This window comes from Oncorhynchus kisutch, linkage group LG17 (assembly GCF_002021735.2).
Source record: "Oncorhynchus kisutch isolate 150728-3 linkage group LG17, Okis_V2, whole genome shotgun sequence".
Taxonomy (NCBI): domain Eukaryota; kingdom Metazoa; phylum Chordata; class Actinopteri; order Salmoniformes; family Salmonidae; genus Oncorhynchus; species Oncorhynchus kisutch.
In genome coordinates this window covers 57208212-57232041 of record NC_034190.2, presented here as the reverse complement: position 1 = coordinate 57232041, position 23830 = coordinate 57208212, and the positions used below count along the sequence as shown (strand labels likewise).

At 44.4% G+C, this 23830-nt stretch overlaps 1 protein-coding gene across 1 annotated transcript; it reads left to right on the top strand.

The window, feature by feature from the left end:
- Positions 1 to 476: 476 nt before the first annotated feature.
- On the top strand, positions 477 to 8939 carry gata5 (GATA binding protein 5). The gene is made up of 7 exons (XM_020506281.2): positions 477 to 773; positions 1408 to 2061; positions 4586 to 4755; positions 6796 to 6924; positions 7304 to 7388; positions 7499 to 7629; positions 7890 to 8939. Exons 2-7 carry the CDS (start codon positions 1545 to 1547, stop codon positions 8001 to 8003), a joined length of 1146 nt encoding a protein of 381 aa, XP_020361870.1. The 5' UTR covers positions 477 to 773; positions 1408 to 1544; the 3' UTR covers positions 8004 to 8939.
- The last annotated feature ends 14891 nt before the right edge of the window (positions 8940 to 23830 follow it).

Genomic DNA, 23830 nt, shown 5'->3' with positions numbered 1-23830 from the left:
ACAGCGGGCTAAGGCACTGCATCTCAGTGCTAGAGGCGTCACTACAGACCCTGGTTCGATCCTGGGCTGTATCACAATCGGCCGTGATTGGGAGTCCCATAGGGCGGTGCACAATTGGCCCAGCGTCGTCCGAGTAAGGGGATGGTTTGGCCGAGGTGTGCCATCATTGTAAAATAAGAAGTTGTTCTTAACTGACTTGCCTAGTTAAATATAAAAAATTAAAGCGTTCTGTTAAAATCGAGGTAATTAATTTGAAAGTATATGAAGACCATAAAAACAAAATTCACAAATCTGAAGGAGCTGTGACAATTTCTTCGATTTTTATATGTTATCTTTTATTGATTCTAAAAACAACCAAGACACAGCAAATTCTGCAAAGGTGGGTCTCTTCTTCATGTTGGCTTGGTGCTCGTCCTCCATGCCCCTCTCCTCCTCCAACTCCTGAGACCTACCTTGGAGTGCATCACGTGGTCTTAGTCCGTACAAATAACTCGCAGTAGAGTTTTCCAGTAGAGAACGAATCGGAGCTCTGTTATATCAGCAATTATCAGCGACAGTAACTATCTTCAGATACTAAGAATAGGAGAGAGCCTTGGACCATCCGGGAAGTAAGGAATTGCTTTTTCTCGTAAACTTTTATTCCCAAAGACATTTTGGACATCTTTGTGGGAGCCACAGTCACTTTCGTTGGGTCTATCTGAGTGAAGTTTGCCCACAGAGCTGCTCAAGCTGCTCCTCTGAAAAACAGACTATCACCCGACAGTCCTTATCTGGTGAGATAATACTACGAGAGCTCTTGCATGAAATTGTATTCCTCTTGTGCACACTGCAATCAAGGTTTTATGTGATTTGCGTTACGATTGATAAACATATAGCCTATGCATCACACATATGGCTCCTCTATCTATTGTGGGTTGATTAGGTTCCTATGATTTAATGACATGGTGCAAGTCGGGTGTTCCTCAGGATATCTCGGGTAGCTGATTAGTTATATCTACATGCAAAGATATGGAAGACCATTAGTGTCATTTTAATCCATTAAATGTCAATCACAATGATACAGATCATATATTACTCTTGTTATTGATCAAGTCGTTTTCTATTTTTCCTTGTATTGCTCCAGCAGTTATTTGATTGGGCGATTTACATCAATTTACTTTAGGCCTAATTCGTGATATTCTCCATAGATTGACCTAGATGATAGCAAAAGTTATTTTAAAGAGAAAGGAGAAAACTATGTACTAAACAAAATATTAAGATAAAAGATGGGTCAAAATACGCCTCAGGCTGTTCAGGCCACAGGTGCGAATTGTAGACTGCTGGGTGATGTTTCTTCTTTAATTAGTGGACACAATCCCTCAATTACAGGACACATTTGTTGATTGTGGTTCTTTCCCCTTCATTCAGGAGTGGATTTGTTAATTATCCGGCGACTGGATAACGAAAAACCGCCGACGACTCGCCGAAGTGTCTTTACGGGTCCCGCTTTGTCCCAGGAGTCAGTACCCATATTCTCCCAAATAGGACGAGTATACGGTGTCAGAATGTACCAAAGCCTTGCTTTGTCATCCAACCAGTCCCCATATGCACACGATGCAGGGAACTATATGCACCCTTCGGCGAGTTCCCCCGTGTACGTGCCCACTACGAGGGTGCCTGCTATGCTGCAAACCCTGCCGTACTTGCAGACATGCGAGTCCACCCATCAGTCCCATGGCCTCGGCGGGCATCATGGATGGCCTCAGACTGGCACAGACAGTTCGTCCTTCAACCCGGGCAGCCCCCATCCGCACCCCGGGTTCTCCTACTCTCACAGCCCACCAGTAAGCAGCAATACAGGCAGGGACACAACCTACCAAAACCCGCTTGTGCTCAGTAACGGTGGTCGGGCCGACCAGTATGGCAGCGCTTTGGTACGGTCTGTTGGAGGATCATACTCGAGTCCCTACGCCTACATGAGCCCTGAGATGGCAACCTCTTGGACACCAGGCCACTTTGAGAGCGGCATGATCAGTCTTCAGGGACGGCAAGGTTGCCTGTCTGGGAGAAGGTCCAGTTTGGGTACGTAACAGTCTTTGATATATAAGGCGAACCGAACCGTGTGTTTGTTTGTCTAACAATTCCACTCAAACCGAAGGGAAATTGTCATATTCAATTAATGTAGGCTACTCGTATTTAAAAACAATTCACTTATGTATGTGGAGAATTGGTGAAGGCCACAAATGAAAAGAATATTAGCACATAATCAACAACAAAAAACGAATGAATTTATATAGCAGGCCTAGTCGTCCTTTACTGGCCTATAGAAGCACTACAGGAGGCACACAAAACATATAGACCTATATTTCAATAAATCTGAATCATGTTTTTAAGATTAAATCTTGTGGATAATTCACCTTGAATCTTTTCCAATATTTTTTTGATAACAGTTCTTTATTGGTTAGATCTACTTTTGCAAATGAGGCTATTCGCTTGTGTGGCTGTCAAGAGTTAAAGGGGCCCGTGCTCTGATCTCACAATTTTCAGCCTGGTTGTTTCTTCAGTTATTTATTGATGCGATTGAGAAATCCCATTCTATATGGTAAACTCTATGTGGTAAACTCTACCATCGATTGTACTCAGTCACTGGGATTCAATTTGCCTAAAAAAAGTAACCTTTTTGTCAGCGTTCACAATACACATTCTTTAAAAGAGAAGGTTGATAAAACCAATTAATTAAGGTGCTAATTTAATCCCCACCACCTGCCAGTTTTCTTTTGCAGTGTTTTGTTTATCAGTACAGACATTCACTAGTGAAAACTGTCCAATTGTCACCTTGATCAGATCAGACAGAAAAGTGATATTTGGAAATGCGTCTGCAATACACGTTTGGCAACCAGCCAACACGTCCTTTGAAGGTGGAACATCAAAATGCCTATTACGTTCAACGTGTTTTGAAGCAGGATCTTTACCGGTTGCATGGATATGAGGACGTCCGTTTCTTGAAGGCATAAAGCCCATATCCAGTCATGTTCTAAAATGACCTTTATTTAACAAGGCAAGTAAGTTAAGATCAAATTCTTATTTACAATCACGGCCTACACCAGCCAAAACCGGACGACGCTGGGCCAATTGTGTGCCGCTCTCCCAATCACTGCTGGTTGTGATACCGCCTGGATTCGAACCAGGGTGTCTGTCGTGAGGCACTGAAATGCAAGGCCTTAGACCGCTGCCCCACTCGGGAGCCGAACTAGCAAGGCACAGTATGTGTTTGATGATTATTTCGTTTCACATCAAAAACAGGAACGCATTTTCATCCTGGTGAAATTAATTTGTGTATTTTCTATTTATATTGGATTTGCTGACTTAAAGACCTATACACATTCGTAATTTAACACATATGGTGTGTGTGTATTGTTATGTGAGTATGTATGTGTTGTGTCTGTGTCCCTGTGTGTGTGTGTGTCCCTGTGTGTGTGTGTGTGTGTCCCTGTGTGTGTGTGTGTGTGTCCCTGTGTGGGTGTGTGTGTGTGTGTGTGTGTGTGTGTGTGTGTGTGTGTGTGTGTGTGTGTGTGTGTGTGTGTGTCTGTGTCCGTGTGTGTGTGTGTGTGTGTGTGTGTGTGTGTGTGTGTGTGTGTGTGTGTGTGTGTGTGTGTGTGTGTGTGTGTGTGTGTGTGTGTGTGTGTGTGTGTGTGTGTGTGTGTGTGCTTAGTCATCGACACCAAGTTTGGTTTAAGTGGTGGTCAATATATTAGATATAGAGCACTTGCATATCTCATGGCACATTCACATTACGCACACATCATGAGGAAAATAAGACATTAAACATGATACAAAAAAATATATAAATATATTTTTAGGCCCTACGGTTTTTTCTATTGTTATTATTGTCTTCAACATTATTGTGATTGTTTTTATCTATTGACCCTCTTTCAATATGTGGACAAGGAATTCTAGCAATTAATTGTAGGAGGCCGTCGCCTGTCAGTAGCTTGATTGATATGGGGACCCCTGGATCCTTAACACTGATAAGAGCCCCATTGACATTCCACCCGTCTGAGCCCTGTGCCTCGCCAGCCGCCCTAATAGATACGCCAATGACCCTGTATCCATATTGATACATTCGGACTAGATATATTTTAATCACCGAGAGGGCTTTAAATTATACTCGAGCGAGCTAAGCCGGGACATGTATCACGCGCTGACGCATTCTGTTCACGATATGGGTTTACACATCAAAGATGTCTAAACTTATGGCTTTCATGTCTGGATTTTTTTGTCTTCCATTTTATTTGTTCATTATAGCCTATCCTTTACATTTAACGAAAACATACAACAATTGACCAAAAAAACGTTTTTTTCCTCCCCAATATCCAAATAGGCACACACATAGCACTTGCAAACGAAAATAAATTATATTCCTCTAATTTTACATATATCCACATTTAACGAATTATGCAATAAAACTAAAGATGATCAAGGGTATTTCCATAACCAGTTCCAGCCATGTACATGTTTTGCTCAAGTGTGATCATGCATTAAAACCAGCGCAACACCACATACAAAAAATATTACAACTCTAAATGTTGTCTTCATCAAATTACAGACATGTTGGAGGAGTTCCCGGGAGAGGGTCGTGAGTGTGTAAACTGCGGCTCCATCTCCACTCCTTTGTGGCGACGAGACGGTACCGGGCACTACTTGTGCAATGCCTGTGGCTTGTACCACAAGATGAACGGAATCAACAGGCCACTCATCAAACCACAGAAACGCCTGGTAAGCACCATAAAAGTGTATATAACTTGTCCTAGATGTACCTTATTAAGTAGGCCCATTATTATGCCTACATATACAAAAGTATGTGGACACCTGTTCTTCAAACATCTCATTCCAAAATCATGGGCATTAATATGTTGTTGGTCCCCCCTAGCTGCTTTATCAGCCTCCTCTCTTCTGGGAAGGCTTTCTCCTAGATGTTGGAAAATTGCTGCGGGGCCTCGCTTCCATTCAGCCACAAGAGCATTAGTGAGTTCGGACACTGATAAGGCCTGGCTCACAGTCGGCATTCCAATTCATCCCAAATGTGTTCCTTGGGGTTGAGGTCAGGGCTCTGTGCAGGCCAGTTAAGTTCTTCCACACCGATCTCGAGAAACCATTTCTCTATGGACCTCGCTTTGTGCACAGGGACATTGTCATGTTGAAACAGGAAAAGGCAATCTACAAACTGTTGCCACAAAGTTGGAAGCACAGAATCGTCAAGAATGACAATGTATGATGTGAAGTTAAGATTTCCCTTCATTGGAACTAAGGGGCCTAGCCCTTAGTTCCTCCACCAAACACAGATTTGTCCGTTGGACTGCCAGATGGTGAAGCGTGGTTCATCACTCCTGAGAACGCATTTCCACTGCCCCAGAGTCCAATGGTGGCAAGCTTTACACCACCCCAGCCGACGCTTAGCATTGCGCATGGTGATCTTAGGCTTGTGTGCAGCTGCTCGGCCATGGAAACCCATTTCATGAAGCTCCCGATGAACAGTTCTTATGCTGACGTTGCTTCCAGAGGCAGGTCGGTTGCAACCGAGGACAGACAATTTTACACGCTAAGCGCTTTAGCTGTGAGCTTGTGTGACCTACCACTTCACGGCTGGGCCATTGTTGCTCCTAGATGTTTCCATTTTACAATAACAGTACTTACAGGTAACCGGGGCAGCTCTAGCAGGGCAGAAATTTGATGATCTTACTTATTGGAAAGGTAACATTTTATGACGGTGCCACGTTGAAAGTCACTGAGCTCTTCAATAAGGCCATTGTACTGCCAATGTTTGTCTATGGAGATTGCATGTGTGTGGCTGAAATAGCTGAAATAGCCAAATTCACTATGTTGAAGTGGTGTCCACATACTTTTTAAACTTTTAAACGAGTCAATGAGCTTTTAAAATGGAGTTTTAAGAATGTTAAGAACTAAATGTATTGATTGATTAGGTGTGATTTGAGAAGAAAAAAAGTCATATGCAGATATTAGGTTTTTCTAGGTCAAAGCAGTTAACACAGGAATTGGTGGTCAGACGGAGGTGGAAAAAGAATGGAACATAGTGGGTCAGTGATTGTCTGAAGAAGGTCAGTGTAGTAGAGTGAGAGAAAGAGGCCTTCACTCCTGTCTTTTTCCCAGGCAGGAACCAGCCTCTCAGAGCAGCTGCTGTGAATTACCCCAGCTCTGCTCTGCCTTTGCTTGTTCTGTTTTTATTTGTCCTTCAGTGACCTTGCCCTTGGGTTGTCTGTTTTTAGCCACATCTGTACGAGGCAAGAGAACAGCGTGACTTAACAACCATGTTTCTGCTGAAAAATCTCACTTGTGTCCAATAACAAGCTGATAGAGAGGCAGGTTCAGCCAGGAGTGCTTAGTGCTTAGCCCAGCACTATGTGAAACATTTCTCATGTGAAGTACTTATCAGTACATTGACTGTTTTGTTTCTCCTTGGATACTATGGTGGAATCTTGTGCACAATACACAAAATGATGTCACTTATAGTAAAGGGATACTTCACCCAAATTAAAATTTTACACAAAGTATAACAGAGTCAGTAACACAATATATGTATATATTATTTTTTGGGGGGGCTGAATTATCCCTTTAAGGGATAATTCTCTAGACCTGTCATACAATCCATCTTTAACTGGTCTTGTCCTTGGTCCAGTTCTCTCTCAGAAGAATGTCAGAAGAATTCTTTGAGTTGTCTGATTGGTTCTAGTTGGTTATCGGTTATTGATCGGTTATTGATTGGCTATTGACGCCTTGTCTTTACTTCTCCATTTAAAGCAGACCACATCTCGCCGGGCCGGCCTGTGCTGCACTAACTGCCTCACCAGCACGACTACGCTGTGGCGTCGCAACGCAGAGGGAGAGCCTGTCTGCAACGCCTGTGGCCTGTACATGAAACTACATGGAGTAGGTCACACACACACACACACACACACACACACACACACACACACACACACACACACACACACACACACACACACACACACACACACACACACACACACACACACACACACACACACACACACACACACACACACACACACCTTTCCCATGGACCCTACAATACTCATATCATCTAATGCACATAACGTTTGCCCTGGTGGGATCCTATGTAAAAAAAAAAATGTATTATTCATGTTGTGTAAAAGCTTTCCAAGGTCATCATGGATGTTGTTATCAAAAGAGAGAGGTGGGAGGAAGGAGTCATTGTGTGTGTTTTCAAGGCAAACTGGCCTTTGTTACAACTAGGATCTAAATTATTGACCTCTCCTCCTCTTAGGTCCCCAGACCACTGGCCATGAAGAAGGAAAGCATTCAGACCAGGAAACGGAAACCTAAGATGCCCAAGTCCAAACCCTCAACAGGTAAGAATGGGGAATGGAAAGAAAGACATAGATAGAATATTTTGAAGTGCATTCAGGATGATGATGCCCTGTACCTGTCAATCACCCATATATCTGCCTGTCTTCTTCAGGAGGGTTGTCAGCCTCAGGCACCAACTCACCGTCCTCCTTGTCTGTCTCGGAACATGCATCTACGATAAAGAGTGAACCCAACATGGCCCCCTCACCCTACGCTGGACAGACCGTAGCCTCTGTGTCTCAGGTAAGGCTTCTCACTCCTGGGTTCCCCATACAGGGGATGATGTGACTTTTTCCCTCTAGGTATTATGCAGAGAAAACACTTATTAGAATTGGGAGTTTGAAACACTTTGTAGGGCCAGGCTGGAAGAACTACCCATAGTAGGAGGCTATGCAAGGCCACTACAGCCACTTTATAGTCGAGCAAATTTCAGCCCATGAGTTCCTACTGAAGACCTTATCATTGTGGTCGGTCATTTAAATGTCCCATTCTATTCTTTGAAGGCTTCATCACATCTGGACAGTTCAGGACATGTCGACATCAAATACGAGAACTACCCCTTTACGCCCACGTCCGTCGCCCCACAGAACTCCTGGTGTGCTCTGTCTCAGGCATGAGCTTGACCGCAGCTCACCGTGTCCTGATTCTGGAACCAGCGCAGCTCACCATGTCCTGATTCTGGAAGCAGCTCAGCTCACCGTGTCCTGATTCTGGAAGCAGCTCAGCTCACTGTGTCCTGATTCTGGAACCAGCGCAGCTCACCATGTCCTGATTCTGGAAGCAGCTCAGCTCGCCGTGTCCTGATTCTGGAAGCAGCTCAGCCCACTGTGGATTTTATAGACTTGTGACACGAACTACCTATTATAGACTTACTCTCTTTCCCATGTGGCCGGAGGGAAGAAAAACCAGAAGGAAGCGACGGCAATCAAGTGGAATGTATAGAAATAACTTTTTTTAACTGGCGACTATCAACACTATTTCTAGTTGTAGTTTTTGTTGTGGTTGTCTTTGTTGTTGTTGTCATTATTGACATTTTTCTAATAGCACCATCACAGTTTCACGTGGTATTTCAGTCAATAACCAGGAACAGTTCAACAAGTTATCACGGAGTGTTATTCACACATCCAGAAGGACAAAACACGCAAGTGTTTTATTACCTCTGAACATGTTTCATTACTAGCGTGTCGATGATTAACTTCTATATACATTATTTATGTTAAAGATAAGAAGAGTCATGAAACTCCAAAGCCAACATGTCATATCCCAGAAGGCCATTCCCTTCTAAGAATGCCTTGTGTGTTCAAGGTATGAAATCTAAAATAGAAAGTATACATGTACACAGATACTGTATATACTGTATATGTTATCAGATATGTCGAAAGTGTATAAATACTTTTTTTATTTTAGATGTCATAATTGCATACTTGAATTCGTTTTCATTTTTTCCCAAGACCCCCTGTTCTATTAGTTCAGCTTTTGACAATGTATTGTCTGATCATTTAAAGTGCAATGACTTAATTTAAAAAATAAAAAATAAAAAATCTTTTGAATTACGTTTAATCTAATTTTATTTGCTGTGTTTTTGTTGAAATATAAGGGAATTTTATTTTTACTTTATAACCTAAAATTGTTTAGAAACTTGAGTCTACTTTAGTTGTATAACCAAGTCTGATAGTCTCGTTGGTTTTGCAATGCTCTTTGAAATCTGTTTAGTTTAATAAACCGATAAATTAATTGTCCCTTGATTTTATGCAGTAACTTTAAAACAATTGTAAAATAATCCACTTTTATTTTATTGTTTACCTTTGAATAATTATTTTGTGCATGACCTGCCATCATCCTAAATTATATACAGTAGATGACTTAAAAAAAAACATTTTTACTTGTCTCTGATGTGGACTGCAGGGTTATTTCCACAACCGCTGACATCCTGTGTGATATTTATAGTCAAAACAATTGTTTGATGCCAAACTACAGATGCAAGCTACATTACAGTAGGCTGTAAAACATTTTTTTTTTGTCTGTTTATTCAATATTTCAATTGATATTTGGTTTCAAACGAATGTTCTCGGGTGGGTTCTTTCGGTGTATTAGAGTTCTTTGTTATTGTATCCTTCTCAGTAGTCTAGGTGTATTTGGAAACTAGGGAGTATCTGTCCTGTCCGGTTATATGGTTGTCGTTGAACATGTGTGTTTGTGTGTATGTGTGTTTCTGTCTGTCTGTGTCTGTGTGAGGAGGGCGTGTGCTCCTCTTGCTCAAGCCAGTGTTGTCGACCAAAGGTTGGGTTCCAACTGTGCTTTATGGCCCCTGGGGACTATGCCTGGCTGGCACGCGTTGGCCCTGGCACTTGGAAATAGTGGTGCGACAGCGACAAACCATAAGCTTTACTGCCTCGTGGCGACACAGAGGCAGAGGTGCCGCCACTACCCTCCTTTTATGACTATTTGCCAATTTGTTTCTGTACTCTTATCTTCTGTGGGGGTAGTTGCTGCATGAGAGAGTAATGTGCTGTATGATGGATGGGTTAGGTCATTAGGCTCTTACACTCAATAGCTCACTCTTGCAGAAGCATGACGGGCTATGGATGGGCATTTTAGAGCATTTTGGGTTATGAACCTCAGGACAAAGAAGGACGGCCACGCCGCATAAAGAAACACCATCATCCTTCCACCTCACCGTGTTTGTCTTGAAGCAGATTCTCTTTCTGATCACATGGATATTGTGAATTATATGTAACAATTGTATGCAGGTAAACAACAGCCTCCTCCACCCCCCCCCCCCCCCCCCCCCCCACCCCCCCCCAGCTTCAAACACTAACCCTGTTGTGTTTGCATTACCCCACCCCCGTGAAAGGGTCAGTTCTAAGTGCTACATAGTGCTAAATAGACAGGTCCACACAGGGGAGCGGGGTCAATCAGGACCCTAGGAGCCTGAGCCACATTTACATTCAATAGCTGGTGAGTTAGTGTGGTCATTGGCAGTGTAAAATATTTGATTGGGACTTCCGGACAGCCCAGTGGTTATCTCTCACAGCCACTTGCTCCTCTAGGTATTATGCAGAGAAAACACTTATTAGAATTGGGAGTGTGAAACACTTTGTAGGGCCAGGCTGGAAGAACTACCCATAGTAGGAGGCTATGCAAGGCCATGTATTTTGTCCTACACCCACTCTCCCTGTCCTGTAGCTCTGTGATTAGCCTTTGACTCAGTATTCTGCTCGACGTTGGAGCTGCCACTGTCATGCTATTTACTATTGTGAGAGAACGTTTACCACTATAGCTAATCTATTTTCTGAGACAGCCAAGGTCGATGACTAAAACCTTGTGGCTGGACCTAAGAACACCAAAGCCAGCGTCACTGAAGTGTCAAGGCCATGATTGTTCCTTTTGTTAGATTGTACTCTTTAGTTTCTGTAGTTGCTCTACTACAATGTCTTTGATCCATCCTTCTGGGAAATGTATGTGTGTGTGATACCAGTCCCAGGAGAGATGTTATCCCCCTGCAGGTCTGTAGCGATCTGTCTTCTGTGGTGGAATTAGAATGGCTCACTTGGGGGTCTGACAGATAGACCAACAGGGGAATGGCACTTTGAGCAGCGATAGTGGGAGTGACTGAGGTTGAGGTCCATAGTGAGCGATGGCTTTTCCTCTTGGCCAGGCAGCAGTAACACAAGTCTTTCCCAGGGTCGCGCACCCCGGCCACTCCGTTCAATTATTCCTCCGTCCATGGCGGAAAACAGGATATTGTCTTTAAACTCACCAGTTATCCTGAGGATTGGTGTGTATGTGGTTGTGAGTGTAGCGGGATGGCGGGAGTAGGGAGGGTAACACAGGCATTTACTTAGGTTAAATTCAGCTCTTAAATCAAAACTTCCACGCGTTGTCTCCACAGTGATTCCCCAAAGGCCTCACTCATCGCTCTGCGTGACAGGGTGCTTAAATTGAGGAACGCAGACGTGTGTGCTTTGGTGTGTGTGTGTGCGTGTGCGCGCGTGCCTGCATAAGTGCGTGAGCGCGTGTGTGTTTGCATGGGTTTTGATTTCTCAGGGCCGGCCAATAGATGATGTTTTTCCACTATGGCGTGTGAATGTCTTTTGCATGTTATAATCACTGCAGTGTCCTTTCTCCGTCCATCCTAGTTGCAGGATTCCAGGAATCACTTCACAGTTTCCTCAGTCAGGGCAGAAGAGATAAACCCTGAACTTATGTTCCCTCTAAACACCAAAAGGGGTTATGTCGCTCACAGTCCTACTTTAGTTGGCAAAGGCCAATGAATGACACAATGAGTTACCTAATGGCCAAATACTGTTTCAGAATAGTCCTAACACTGACAGGTGGAGACATTTAGGGTTGTGTTCTGCAAAGGCCACAGTTCCAAGAAAGAAACTGTTATTGCAACCTAATTGTACCTTGACAAATGCTTTAGTGGAAAGACATCCTCAACCCACACGGATCATAATGCGTAAAGATATGAGTTCTGTCCCAGATGGAAGTGAGTTAATAGAATTGAGTTGGTAGAAGTTTATATTCATTTTATCTTTATTTAACTAGGCAAGTTAGTTAAGAATAAATTTGTATTTACAAGACAGCCTACCCCATCCAAACAAACCCTACCCCAGAAAATACTGAGCCAATTGTGCACTGCCCTATGGGACTCCCAATCATGGCCGGTTGTGATACAGCCTGAAATCTAACCAGGGTCTGTAGTGACGCCTCTAGCACTGAGATGCAGGGCCTTAACCGCTGCGCCACTCGGGAGCCCCAAATGTGATTTGGTAGAAGTTAATAGAAGTGAGTTGGTAGAAGTTGGTAGTAGTTGTTGAAGTGAGTTGTAGTAGTTGATGAAAGTGAGTTCTAGTAGTTGATGGAAGTGGGTTGATAGTAATTGATAGAAGTGAGTTGGTAGAAGATGCTAGAAGTGAGTTGGTAGAAGTTGGTAGTAGTTGTTGATGTGAGTTGGTAGTAGTTGATAGAAGTGAGTTGATAGTAATTGATAGAAGTGAGTTGATAGTAATTGATAGAAGTGAGTTGGTAGAAGATGCTAGAAGTGAGTTGGTAGTAGTTGATAGAAATTAGTTGGTAGTAGTTGATAGAAATTAGTTGGTAGTAGTTGATAGAAATTAGTTGGTAGTAGTTGATAGAAATTAGTTGGTAGTAGTTGAGGTTTTAATTTTTTTAAATGTATTTCCCCTTTATTTAACCAGGTAGGCCAGTTGAGAACACCTTTATTTAACCAGGTAGGCCAGTTGAGAACACCTTTATTTAACCAGGTAGGCCAGTTGAGAACACCTTTATTTAACCAGGTAGGCTAGTTGAGAACACCTTTATTTAACCAGGTAGACTAGTTGAGAACACCTTTATTTAACCAGGTAGGCTAGTTGAGAACACCTTTATTTAACCAGGTAGACTAGTTGAGAACACCTTTATTTAACCAGGTAGGCCAGTTGAGAACACCTTTATTTAACCAGGTAGGCCAGTTGAGAACACCTTTATTTAACCAGGTAGGCCAGTTGAGAACACCTTTATTTAACCAGGTAGACTAGTTGAGAACACCTTTATTTAACCAGGTAGGCCAGTTGAGAACACCTTTATTTAACCAGGTAGGCCAGTTGAGAACACCTTTATTTAACCAGGTAGGCTAGTTGAGAACACCTTTATTTAACCAGGTAGGCCAGTTGAGAACACCTTTATTTAACCAGGTAGGCCAGTTGAGAACACCTTTATTTAACCAGGTAGGCCAGTTGAGAACACCTTTATTTAACCAGGTAGGCCAGTTGAGAACACCTTTATTTAACCAGGTAGGCCAGTTGAGAACACCTTTATTTAACCAGGTAGGCCAGTTGAGAACACCTTTATTTAACCAGGTAGGCCAGTTGAGAACACCTTTATTTAACCAGGTAGGCCAGTTGAGAACACCTTTATTTAACCAGGTAGGCCAGTTGAGAACACCTTTATTTAACCAGGTAGGCCAGTTGAGAACACCTTTATTTAACCAGGTAGGCCAGTTGAGAACAAGTTCTCATTTACAACTGCAACCTGACCAAGATAAAGCAAAACAGTGTGACACAAACAACAGCACAGAGTTACACATGAGAAAAACAAACATACAATCAATAACACAATAGAAAAGTCTATATACAGTGTGTGCAAATGACGTAAGATTAGGGAAGTAAGGCAATAAATAGTCCTTAGTGGCGAAGTAGTTACTATTGAGCAATTAAACACTGGAGTGATAGATGTGTAGAAGATGAATGTGTAAGTAAAGATACTCGGGTGCAAAGGAGCAACAAAACAAAACAATATGGGGATGAGGTAGTTGGATGGGCTATTTACAGATGGGCTATGCACAGGTGCAATGATCTGTAAGCTGCTCTGACAGCTGATGCTTAAAGTTTGTGAGGGAGATATGAGTCTCCAGCTTCAGTGAATTTTATCATTCAACAGAGAACTGTAAGGAAAGGCGACCAAAGTAGGAATTGGCTTTGGGTGTGACCAGTGAAATATACCTGCTGGAGCGTATGCTACGGTGGTTGCTGCTATGGTGACCAGTGAGCTGAGACAAGGCATAGTTTTACCTAGCAAAGACTTGCAGATGACTTGGAGCCAGCGGGTTTGGTTACAAATATGATGCGAGTGCCAGCCAACGAGAGCATACAGGTCGCAGTGGTGGGTAGTATATGGGGATTTTGTGACAAAACGGATGGCACTGTGATAGACTGCATCCAATTTGCTGAGAAGAGGGTTGGAGGCTATTTTGTAAATGACATCGCCGAAGTCAAGGATCGGTAGGATAGTCAGTTTTATGAGGGTATGTTTGGCAGCATGAGTGAAGGATGCTTTGTTGCGAAATAGAAAGCCGATTCTAGATTTCATTTTGGATTGGAGATGCTTAATGTGAATCTGGAAGGAGAGTTTACAGTCTTTTAAGTCAGAACTGTCCAGAGTAGTGATGCTAGACAGGCGGGCAGGTGTGGGCAGCAATCGGTTGAAGAACATGCATTTAGTTTTATTTGAATTTAAGAGCAGTTGGAGGCCACGGAAGGAGAGTTGTATGGCATTGAAGCTCGTCTGGAGGTTAGTTAACACAGTGTCCAATGAAGGGCCAGAAGTATACAGAATGGTGTCGTCTGCGTAGAGGTGGATCAGAGAATCCCCAGCAGCAAGAGCGACATCATTGATGCAAACAGAGAAAAGAGTCGGCCCGAGAACTGAACCCTGTGGCACCCGCATAGAGACTGCCAGAGGTCCGGACAACAGGCCCTCCGATGACACACTGAACTCTGTCTGAGAAGTAGTTGGTGAACCAAGCGAGGCAGTCATTTGAGAAACTAAGGCTGTTGAGAAGGTAGCGGAGAAGGTACGGTGGGATTCGAAATGGTCGGTGATCTGTTTATAAACTTGGCTTTTGAAGACCTTAGAAAGGCAGGGTATGATAGATATAGGTCTGTAACAGTTTGGGTCTACTGTCTCCCCTTTGAAGAGGGGGATGACCGCAGCAGCGTTCCAATCTTTGGAGATCTCAGACGATACGAAAGAGAGGTTGAACAGGCTAGTAATGGGGGTTGCAACAGTTGCGGCGGATAATTTTAGAAAGAGAGGGTACAGATTGTCTAGCCCAGCTGATTTGTAGGGGTCCAGATTTTGTAGCTCTTTCAGAACATCAGCTGTCTGGGTTTGGGTGAAGGAGAAATGGGGAGGCATGGGCAAGTTGCTGGGGTGGGTGCAGAGCTGTTGACCGGGTAGCCAGGTGGAAAGCATGGCCAACTGCAGAAAAATGCCTGTTGAAATATTCAAATGTCGTGGATTTATCAGTGGTGACAGTGTTTCCTTTCCTTTCCTTTTTCTATAACAAGCGGCAACGGTGAGAGACTTGTTTCTGGAAAGGTGGATTTTTAAAAGTAGAAGCTCGAATAGTTTGGGCACAGACCTGGATAGTATGACAGAACTCTGCAGGCTATCTCTGCAGTAGATTGCAACGCTGTCCCCTTTGGCAGTTCTATCATGTCAGAAAATGTTATAGTTAAGGATGGAAATTTCTGTATTTTTGGTGGCCTTCTTAAGCTAGGATTCAGACACGGCTAGGACATCCGGGCAAGGACATTCACTGTGCTAAAGCAGTGAATAAAACAAACTTAGGGAGGAGGCTTCTAATGTTAACATGCATGAAACGAAGGCTTTTACGGTTACGAAAGTCAACAAATGAGAGCACCTGGGGAATGGGAGTGGAGCTAGGCGCTGCAGGTTCTGGATTAACCTCTACATCACCATAGGAACAGAAGAGGAGTAGGATAAGGGTGTGGCTAAAGGCTATAATAACTGGTCGTCTAGTGCATTCAGAACAGAGAGTAAAAGGAGCAGGTTTCTGGAACCGGGCGAAAAGATTCAAAGCATAATGTACAGACAAGGGTATGGTTGGATTTGAATACAGTGGAGGTAAACCTAGGCATTGAGTGACGATGAGAGAGGTTTTGTCTCTAGAGGCACCATTTAGACCAGGTGAGGTCACCGTATGTGTGGGGGGTGGAAAAAAGGGCTAGCTAAGGCATATTGAGCAGGGTTGGAGGCTCTGTAGTGAAATAAGACAACAATCAGTAACCAAAACAGCAATGGACAAGGCATATTGACTTTGGGAGAGGCATGCGTAGCCGAGTGATCATAGGGTCCAATGAGTAGCTAGGCGAGCTGGAGACACATTGATTCAGACATCTAGCGGGCCGGGGCTAGCAGGCTAGAAGAAGGGCCTTAGGGAAGAGACTGTTGAAGCCCCCTCGGGCGGTTATGTCTGCAGACCAGTCGTGATGGATCGGCAGGGCTCCGTGTAGGCAGTAAAAGGGTCCATGCCAATTAGAAAAATAGGTATTGTAGCCCAAGAAATTGGCTGATGGACCTCTTCAGCTAGCCGGGAGGTGGGTCTAGCTCGGGGCTAGCTCCAGGCTAACTGGTGCTTGCTTCGGGACAGATGTTAGCCAGGAGTAGCCACTCGGATAGCAACTAGCTAGCTGCGATGATCCGGTGTAAAGGTTCAGAGCTTGCGGTAGGAGTCCGGAGATTTCGAGATGTGGTAGGGAAAAAAACAGTCCGATATGCTCTAGACAGCTAGCGGGCCATGGCTAGCAGGCTAGCAGATGGGCCTTCAGCGGACGTCGCGACGGAGGAGCTTGTTGAAACCCCCTTGGATTACGTCGGTAGACCAGTCGTGATGGATCGGTGGGACTCCGTGTCGGCAGTAAAAGGGGTCCCGGCCATTTGGCAAAATAGGTATTGTAGCCCAAGAAGTGGCTGATTGACCTCTTCAGCTAGCCGGGAGATGGACCTAGCACGAGGCTAGCTGGAGGCTAACTGGTGCTTGCTTCGGGACAGAGACGTTAGCCAGGAGTAGCCACTCGGATAGCAGCTAGCTAGCTGCGATGATCCAGGTGAAAAAGGTTCAGAGCTTGCGGTAGGAATCCGAAGATGTGGAGATGTGGCAGGGAAAAAGCAGTCCGATATGCTCTGGGTTGAATCGAGCTGTGCAGACTGGCAGGAGTTGACCGGGCTGAGGTTAGCTGATGACGGCTAGCAGTGGCTAACTGACTACTAGCTAGCTTCTGTTAGGGCTTTCCTGTTCTAAAGTATAGGAAATAGCAGATCCATACCACATTGGGTGAGGCGGGTTGCAGGAGACTATGTTGATATTGAGGTAAAAAAATAAAAAAATATATATTTGAAATATATACGAAGAAAATAATATATATACATGGGACATGACAAGACAAAGGTGTCTGATTGCTACGCCATCTTCGACTACAGAAGTGTGTTGATAGAAGTGTGTTGGTGCTCGTGTTGGATGGAGATGGTAAGGGACAGTGGTCCAGAGAGGTGGGTGGGGGGAGCATTACCAGCACCAGGAGGGCCTCTTCTGGCCAGTGGTACCTGCAGGAGCCAGCAGGGCTAAGTGTCCTGCATACCATTACACTGTAAACACATGTTATTGAGTCATTAGATTATACAACCCCCTGTTAGCAGTGGCACATGGGTGAGGGAAACACCGGGGATGCCAGACCAAGACAAAGACAGAGGGAGGGATAGAGAGATAGGAGAGGGAGGGATAGAGAGATACAGATGTAGGATCTTAATTTGAGCCAGTTTTCTACAGCAGGAAGATAATCCTGCAGCAGCAGGAAATGTGCATTTTTATGTGGATTATAATTCATGGACATTTTGGTAGGAGACACTTTTTAAACCTCAAGGACACTAAATGTTTAGAATTTCCCGCATTGCAACTGCAACAGGCTGATCAAATTAAGATCCTACGTCTGTGTGGAGAGAGGGATTGAGAAAGGTACTTTCTGAGGCAGTTCATTTTAATACAATGAACACATTAGTCTTTCATGTGCATGTTTTGAGTTGGAAGTTAAAAGAACTAAGCCTTTACTTGTGACTCCCTAAAAGAACCCAAACTAAACTAAGCATTCACCAGAGGTCACAATAATAAAATAAAATACAGAACCAGCCTGCCACTCGATCACAGAGATTCCTTTTGGCAGAATAGTTGAAAACATTCCCTAGACATGGCCTTTTCTTCACTGTCAGTGCTCTCAGTAGGGCCCCAACACTGTAGCTTCCCTGCCCTACCCTGCCTTCCGCAAACCCCCCCACTACAAAACAAAACACAGACACAGTCATGTTTGTGTTAGCAGCTCTGGGGGCTCTCATCTCCTTGTGCCTTCCATTATATTGTGATTAACTATTCTATTCCCTGATGTGCTCCCCTCCACACCTCAGGCCACACGGTTGCATGGACATATCTTTCTCTGAACAAAAACACAATGCCAGATTTCTGGCCAAGTTACTAAAGTTACTACTGTAGAATACAAGAGGATTGATAGTTGGATATTATATTCCTTTCAATCATTCTCATGAGTATGGATGCACTGTGTTTGCTTGAGAGAGTGGTACTGTACTTTTCATTCAGACAATTGATTGACGTATTTCTACGGTATATCTAATTTCCCAACGTCTCTGTCTTTCTGTCCTCCTGCTAACTTAGCCTTCACAGTAAGCCGATGTTTGCTTAGTTGTGTCTATTGTTCATTAGTTAGTGTTTGTTCAGTCCCCAGTGAGACATATAAAGAGAGGTGCTGGGGCGCTGCACGCTCCGACTGAAACAACACACTGCTGTGCCTTCAAGAACACGACCTCGCCTTGCTAAAGGTCAAGGAACGTGAGGGACAAGGGTCGTAATACAACAAGGGCCCCATAAACCAAAGTGCATCTCCCCAAGGGGGTAATAACTGCATGCAAGACAAACGCACGCACGCGTGCGCACACACACACACACACACACACACACACACACACACACACACACACACACACACACACACACACACACACACACACACACACACACACACACACACACACACTCCCAGGCAGGTGCTCAGTACTTGGACATATACACTCCACTGAGTTTCATACTTCAGTTGGAATTTATAGTGTTGATGTTAAAATGGTTATGTGGTTATACTATGGTTACAATATGGACTATGCACACAATGATCCACGTCCATTACATTTATAATGGTCAATAGCTGTGGAATTTTGACAGGTCCCTATCACAGGTCACTGTAGATGACCCCTGGGCTGGGGTCACGGGAGTGTCTGATGCGACACCTTCTCTGTCCTTCCACAGAGGTGAGATTTTATCTGCTTGACCGTGCTACCTCTCTCAGCCCCTTCAACAGCCCATAGAAAATACGGCTATCTGTTGAGTCAACACTACTCACCCTGGACAGCAATACTGTATCGATCCAACAGCAGAGAGAGAGAGAGAAAGAGAGAGAAAGCAAGGGAGAGAGAGAGCGAGGGAGAGAGAGAGGGAGAGAGTAAGGGAGTGAGAGAGGGAGAGAGAGAGAGAGAGAGGGAGAGAGAGAGAGTAAGGGAGTGAGAGAGGGAGAGAGAGAGAGAGAGAGAGAGTGAGAGAGAGAGCATGTCCACACGTTTCCTTCCAAATAAATAATGTACTCTGTTGATATTATTAGCAATTTTGGTCCATTCACAGAGCTATTTTCTCCTTTTTTAAAACAAAAAAACCTCCAAACAACCGGACGTGCAGAGAAACCCCTAAAATAAGACAGAAAACGACGCTGTGATGGATGACAAGGAGACATCTGAGAACGATGACTTCCGCCACCGCTGGTTTGATAGTTTCCTTGAGAGAAAAAGCACAGGAAAGAGAGTAAAAACAGGACAAAAGTTCCCTTGAGGTGCAAACAATAAAGGCATCCCCCCCATCGTTCCCCTGCGCTAGCTATCCCTATATGTCCTAACCATGTCCCCACACACACTATGTCACACTGGATTTATGGGCCCTGAGAGACATTTGGCTCACACCTTGGTCCAAAGTACAGTTAAAACAGTTTAACACCGGCACCCATAGATAGCTTAGTGGCTGAGCGCTCACCGTGTGTATATTATAGACAGAGATTATATTTATTGTGAGCTGGCACGGCATGCTCGGTGGGAAATGCTCCTGGAGTGCCTGAGAGAGAGATTCATGTTAGCACTTTGGATTCTCACACTGCTTTCTTAGGTGAATGGGAATTAGGGGAAAATGTATAGAATTATCTTTATTGTGACCTCTGGATCTCTCTGCATCTGATTTGCTTATGTCCAAACCTCAACACTGTTTACAACTTCTGAAAAGGGCACCTTACCTCCAGGAGCTCCAGGGGAAAGTGATTGGTTGGACGTACCGAGCATTAATCAGCCGCTGATGTAAAGATATTTGGATTTGTTAGGAGGCGCCCAACTCACCATCCATCACATGTTTCCATGTCCCCCGTTGCCATGGCAGCACTCTGTGTGTGTCGGTGAGAGTGGATGGATGGGGGCTATCAGTGTTGTTCATGTAGAAGTGTGTGTGTGTGTGTGTGTGTGTGTGTGTGTGTGTGTGTGTGTGTGTGTGTGTGTGTGTGTGTGTGTGTGTGTGTGTGTGTGTGTGTGTGTGTGCGTGCATGTCTGTGTGTGTGTGTGTCATTAGAGTTTGTTGGAGAGGAGACTCCGTCTCCACGGATTCCAGAAACCAGGGGTCAAGTCCAGGCTTACTCAACCCCCGCAAGCCCCCTCCCTCTCCATCAAACTCAGTGGAGGGACAGAAAGACAGACAGGGAGAGAGAGGGGATAGCAGATGGGGATGGGGAGGGGGAGAGATGGCCAAGAGTGAGAGAGAGGAAGCGACCTAAAAGGAAGTAATTCCCAAACCTTCTATAACAAAGCCATCACCTACTGAGAGATGAACCTGTAGAAGAGTCCCCTAAGCAAGCTGGTCCTGGGGCTCTGTTCACAAACACAAACAGACCCCACAGAGCCCCAAGACAGCAACACAATTAGACCCAACCAAATCCTGAGAAAACAAAAAGATAATTACTTGACACATTGGAAAGAATTAACAAAAAAACTGCGCAAACTAGAATGCTATTTGTCCCTAAACAGAGAGTACACAATAGCAGAATACCTGACCTCTGTGACTGACCCAAACTTAAGGAAAGTTTTGACTATGTACAGACTCAGTGAGCATAGCCTTGTATATAGAGGAAGGCCGCCGTAGGCAGAACTGGCTCTCAAGAGAAGACAGGCTATGTGCACACTGCCCACAAAATGAGGTGGAAACTGAGCTGCACTTCCTAACCTCCTGCCAAATGTATGACCATATTAGAGACACATATTTCCCTCAGATTACACAGATACACAAAACAAACCCAATTGTGATGAACTCCCATTTCTATTGGGTGAAATACCAGTGTGCCATCACAGCAGCAACATTTGTGACCTGTTGCCACAAGAAAAGGGCAAGCAGTGATAAAAAAAATTTTTTAGCCTTCAAGTCAGTTAAGAACAAATTCTTATTACAATGACAATGACAGCCTAGGTTAACAGCCTTGTTCAGGGGCAGAAAGACAGATTTTTACCTTGTCAGCTCAGGGATTCAATCTAGCAACATTTTAGTTACTGGCCCAACACTCTAACCACTAGGCTACCTGCCACCCCAAAGAACAAGCCCTATTGTAAATACAACCCACAATTATGTTTATTTATTTTCCCTTTGGAACTTTAACTATTTGCAAGTAGTACAACATTTGTAATGTATTTATTCTTTTGGAACTTTTGAGAGTGTAATGTTTACTGTTAATTCTTTTTGTTTATTTCACAATTGCTTATTATCTAGTTCACTTGCTTTGGCAATGTAAACATGTGTTTCCCATGCCAATAAAGCCTCTTAAATTGAATTGAATAGAGAGAGAGAGAGAGAGAGAGAGGGGAGGAGAGAATGGAATGGATGAGGTGGAGAGGACAGTTTGCGGCAGTGAGAGGAGGAGCCGTATGGACAGAGGGGATCAAAAGGAGAGATCTGAAGATGATTGTTTGTGCTGTTTGTTTGCATCTTTCAGCCTTTTAAGCTCTGATTATCCTCCAAGAGAGTAAGAGGCTTGACTGAACGCAGTGGAAAGTGATTTATCAGTTCAGGATCATTGCCCACACTGGGACTGGGTAGAACAAAGTTTTTTCTTGACCGCAGTGATCACTCTGGGTAAATATACTTACATGACCAAAGGTTTGTGGACACCTGCTCGTCGAGCATCTCATTCCAAAATCTTGGGCATTAAAATGGAGTTGTTCCCCCCCTTTGCTGCTGTAACGGCCTCCACTCTTCTGGGAAGGCTTTCCACTAGATGTTGGAGCATTGCTGCGGGTACTTGCTTCCACACCGATCTCGACAAAACATTTCTGTAGGGACCTTGCTTTGTCCACAGGGGGCATTGTCATGCTGAAACAGGAAAGGACCTTCTCCAAACTGTTGCCACAAAGTTGGAGGCACAGAATCTTATAAAATTGAACATTTCCCTTCCCTGGAACTAATGGGCCTAGCCCGAACCACGAAAAACAGCCCCAGACCATTTTACAAACTGGCTTGTTGGAAAGGTGGCATCCTATGATCGTGCCACATTGAAAGTCACTGAGCTCTTCAGCAAGGCCATTCTGCTGCCAATGTTTGTCTATGGAGATTGCATGGCTGTGTGCTCCATTTTATACACCTGTCAGCAATGGATGTGGCTGAAATCGCCAAATACACTATTTTGAAGGGGTGTCCGCATACTTTAGTGAATATAGTGTAGCTCAAATAATGTCCCGTCCTGACCTCAGTGTGCCAAATATGTTCTGTCCCCACTTCTCATGGCACCAGGTCTGTGTGGGGGTGAATCTACTTTCTGTGGTAGTAACACAGAGAGGAACATGTTTGCTTACACTCCTGCTTACAAGGAAGAACAACGCTATCTCACGAACCACTGCCTCATCATGTCATTGGAATAGCCCCATAGATCTGCTCATTACAGTGAGTGTACAGTATTTTACAGTCTGAATTACAGGGGATGGTGAGAGATTGGGTTACAGGGGATCTTGTGGATGGGTAGGGGGCTAATAAAGTGGACTGGAGGAGGGTGTAGTCTTATCTGTTGAGCTGGAGCCTCAGAGGAGCAACATCTCTGGTGGGCGGCTGAGAGAGGGAAGGGAGGAGATGGAGGGTGGGAGTGGGGGTGGGGATGGAGGTGTGGAGTGATGGGTACCAGGTACTGGCCCCAGGAGGGGGCGCGGCTCCCTGGTTCCCACTGCGCCACCTCAGTGTCAGCACAGGCGTCAGCGTCAGGCTATATGGAGGCTCCATAGCGGTGTTATTTTTACTTCAGACCCCCATCCAGACAATGGACAGGAGGAGACAGGACAGCCAGTATCCCCCAAGTCCCCTACCTCCCACCTTCCTTAAAACCCCTCCACTCTACCCCAATCCATACCCACCCCTATACTACATGTCCACTATCTTTCCCTTTCCATCCCATTGTTCATTAGCTATCACCAGACACCCCCATGACCATCAGCTACCGATGACTCAAGCTCAGCCTCACCATCACCCCTATTTAGCCCCGAGGTCACTGACTCATCAGGAATGCTGTCTTCCACTTCTCTCAGAGAGAAACCTCCAGAGAGAGACACACAAACACGCATAAACACGCAAACACGCGCACACACACACGCACCAACGTACACACACACACACTGACACCAGGGTCATTGCCAAGCTCAGCAAAAACCTACATGCAATGGTTAATTTACTTCAACTGAAATTGACAGTATTTAAGACAGCAGAAATTCCATCATGTTTTCAATTCGATGAGAGCACGCTGTTAAAATATGGACGACGCTCACGTCTCTTCATTGAAGTCTAAAACATGAACGATGCCGTGCACATGGTCCAACAGCCATGTCTGTTTGATCTTCTGATGAAGCTCCAGAGGTGATGTCATACCCAGTAATTCCACCCTGTACCCTAAGCACAGCACTAAATAATGATCATTATGGCCATCGTAAAGACTACATGTGGAATTCTCTTTCATTCTCTTCCATC

Excerpts from the sequence above, each read along its gene's own strand:
- gata5 (XM_020506281.2), top strand. The coding sequence starts at position 1,545 with ATGTACCAAAGCCTTGCTTTGTCATCCAACCAGTCCCCATATGCACAC. Across the intron at positions 4,756-6,795 it reads TCAAACCACAGAAACGCCTG|CAGACCACATCTCGCCGGGC; the intron begins GTAAGCACCATA and ends CTCCATTTAAAG. Across the intron at positions 7,630-7,889 it reads CCGTAGCCTCTGTGTCTCAG|GCTTCATCACATCTGGACAG; the intron begins GTAAGGCTTCTC and ends TATTCTTTGAAG.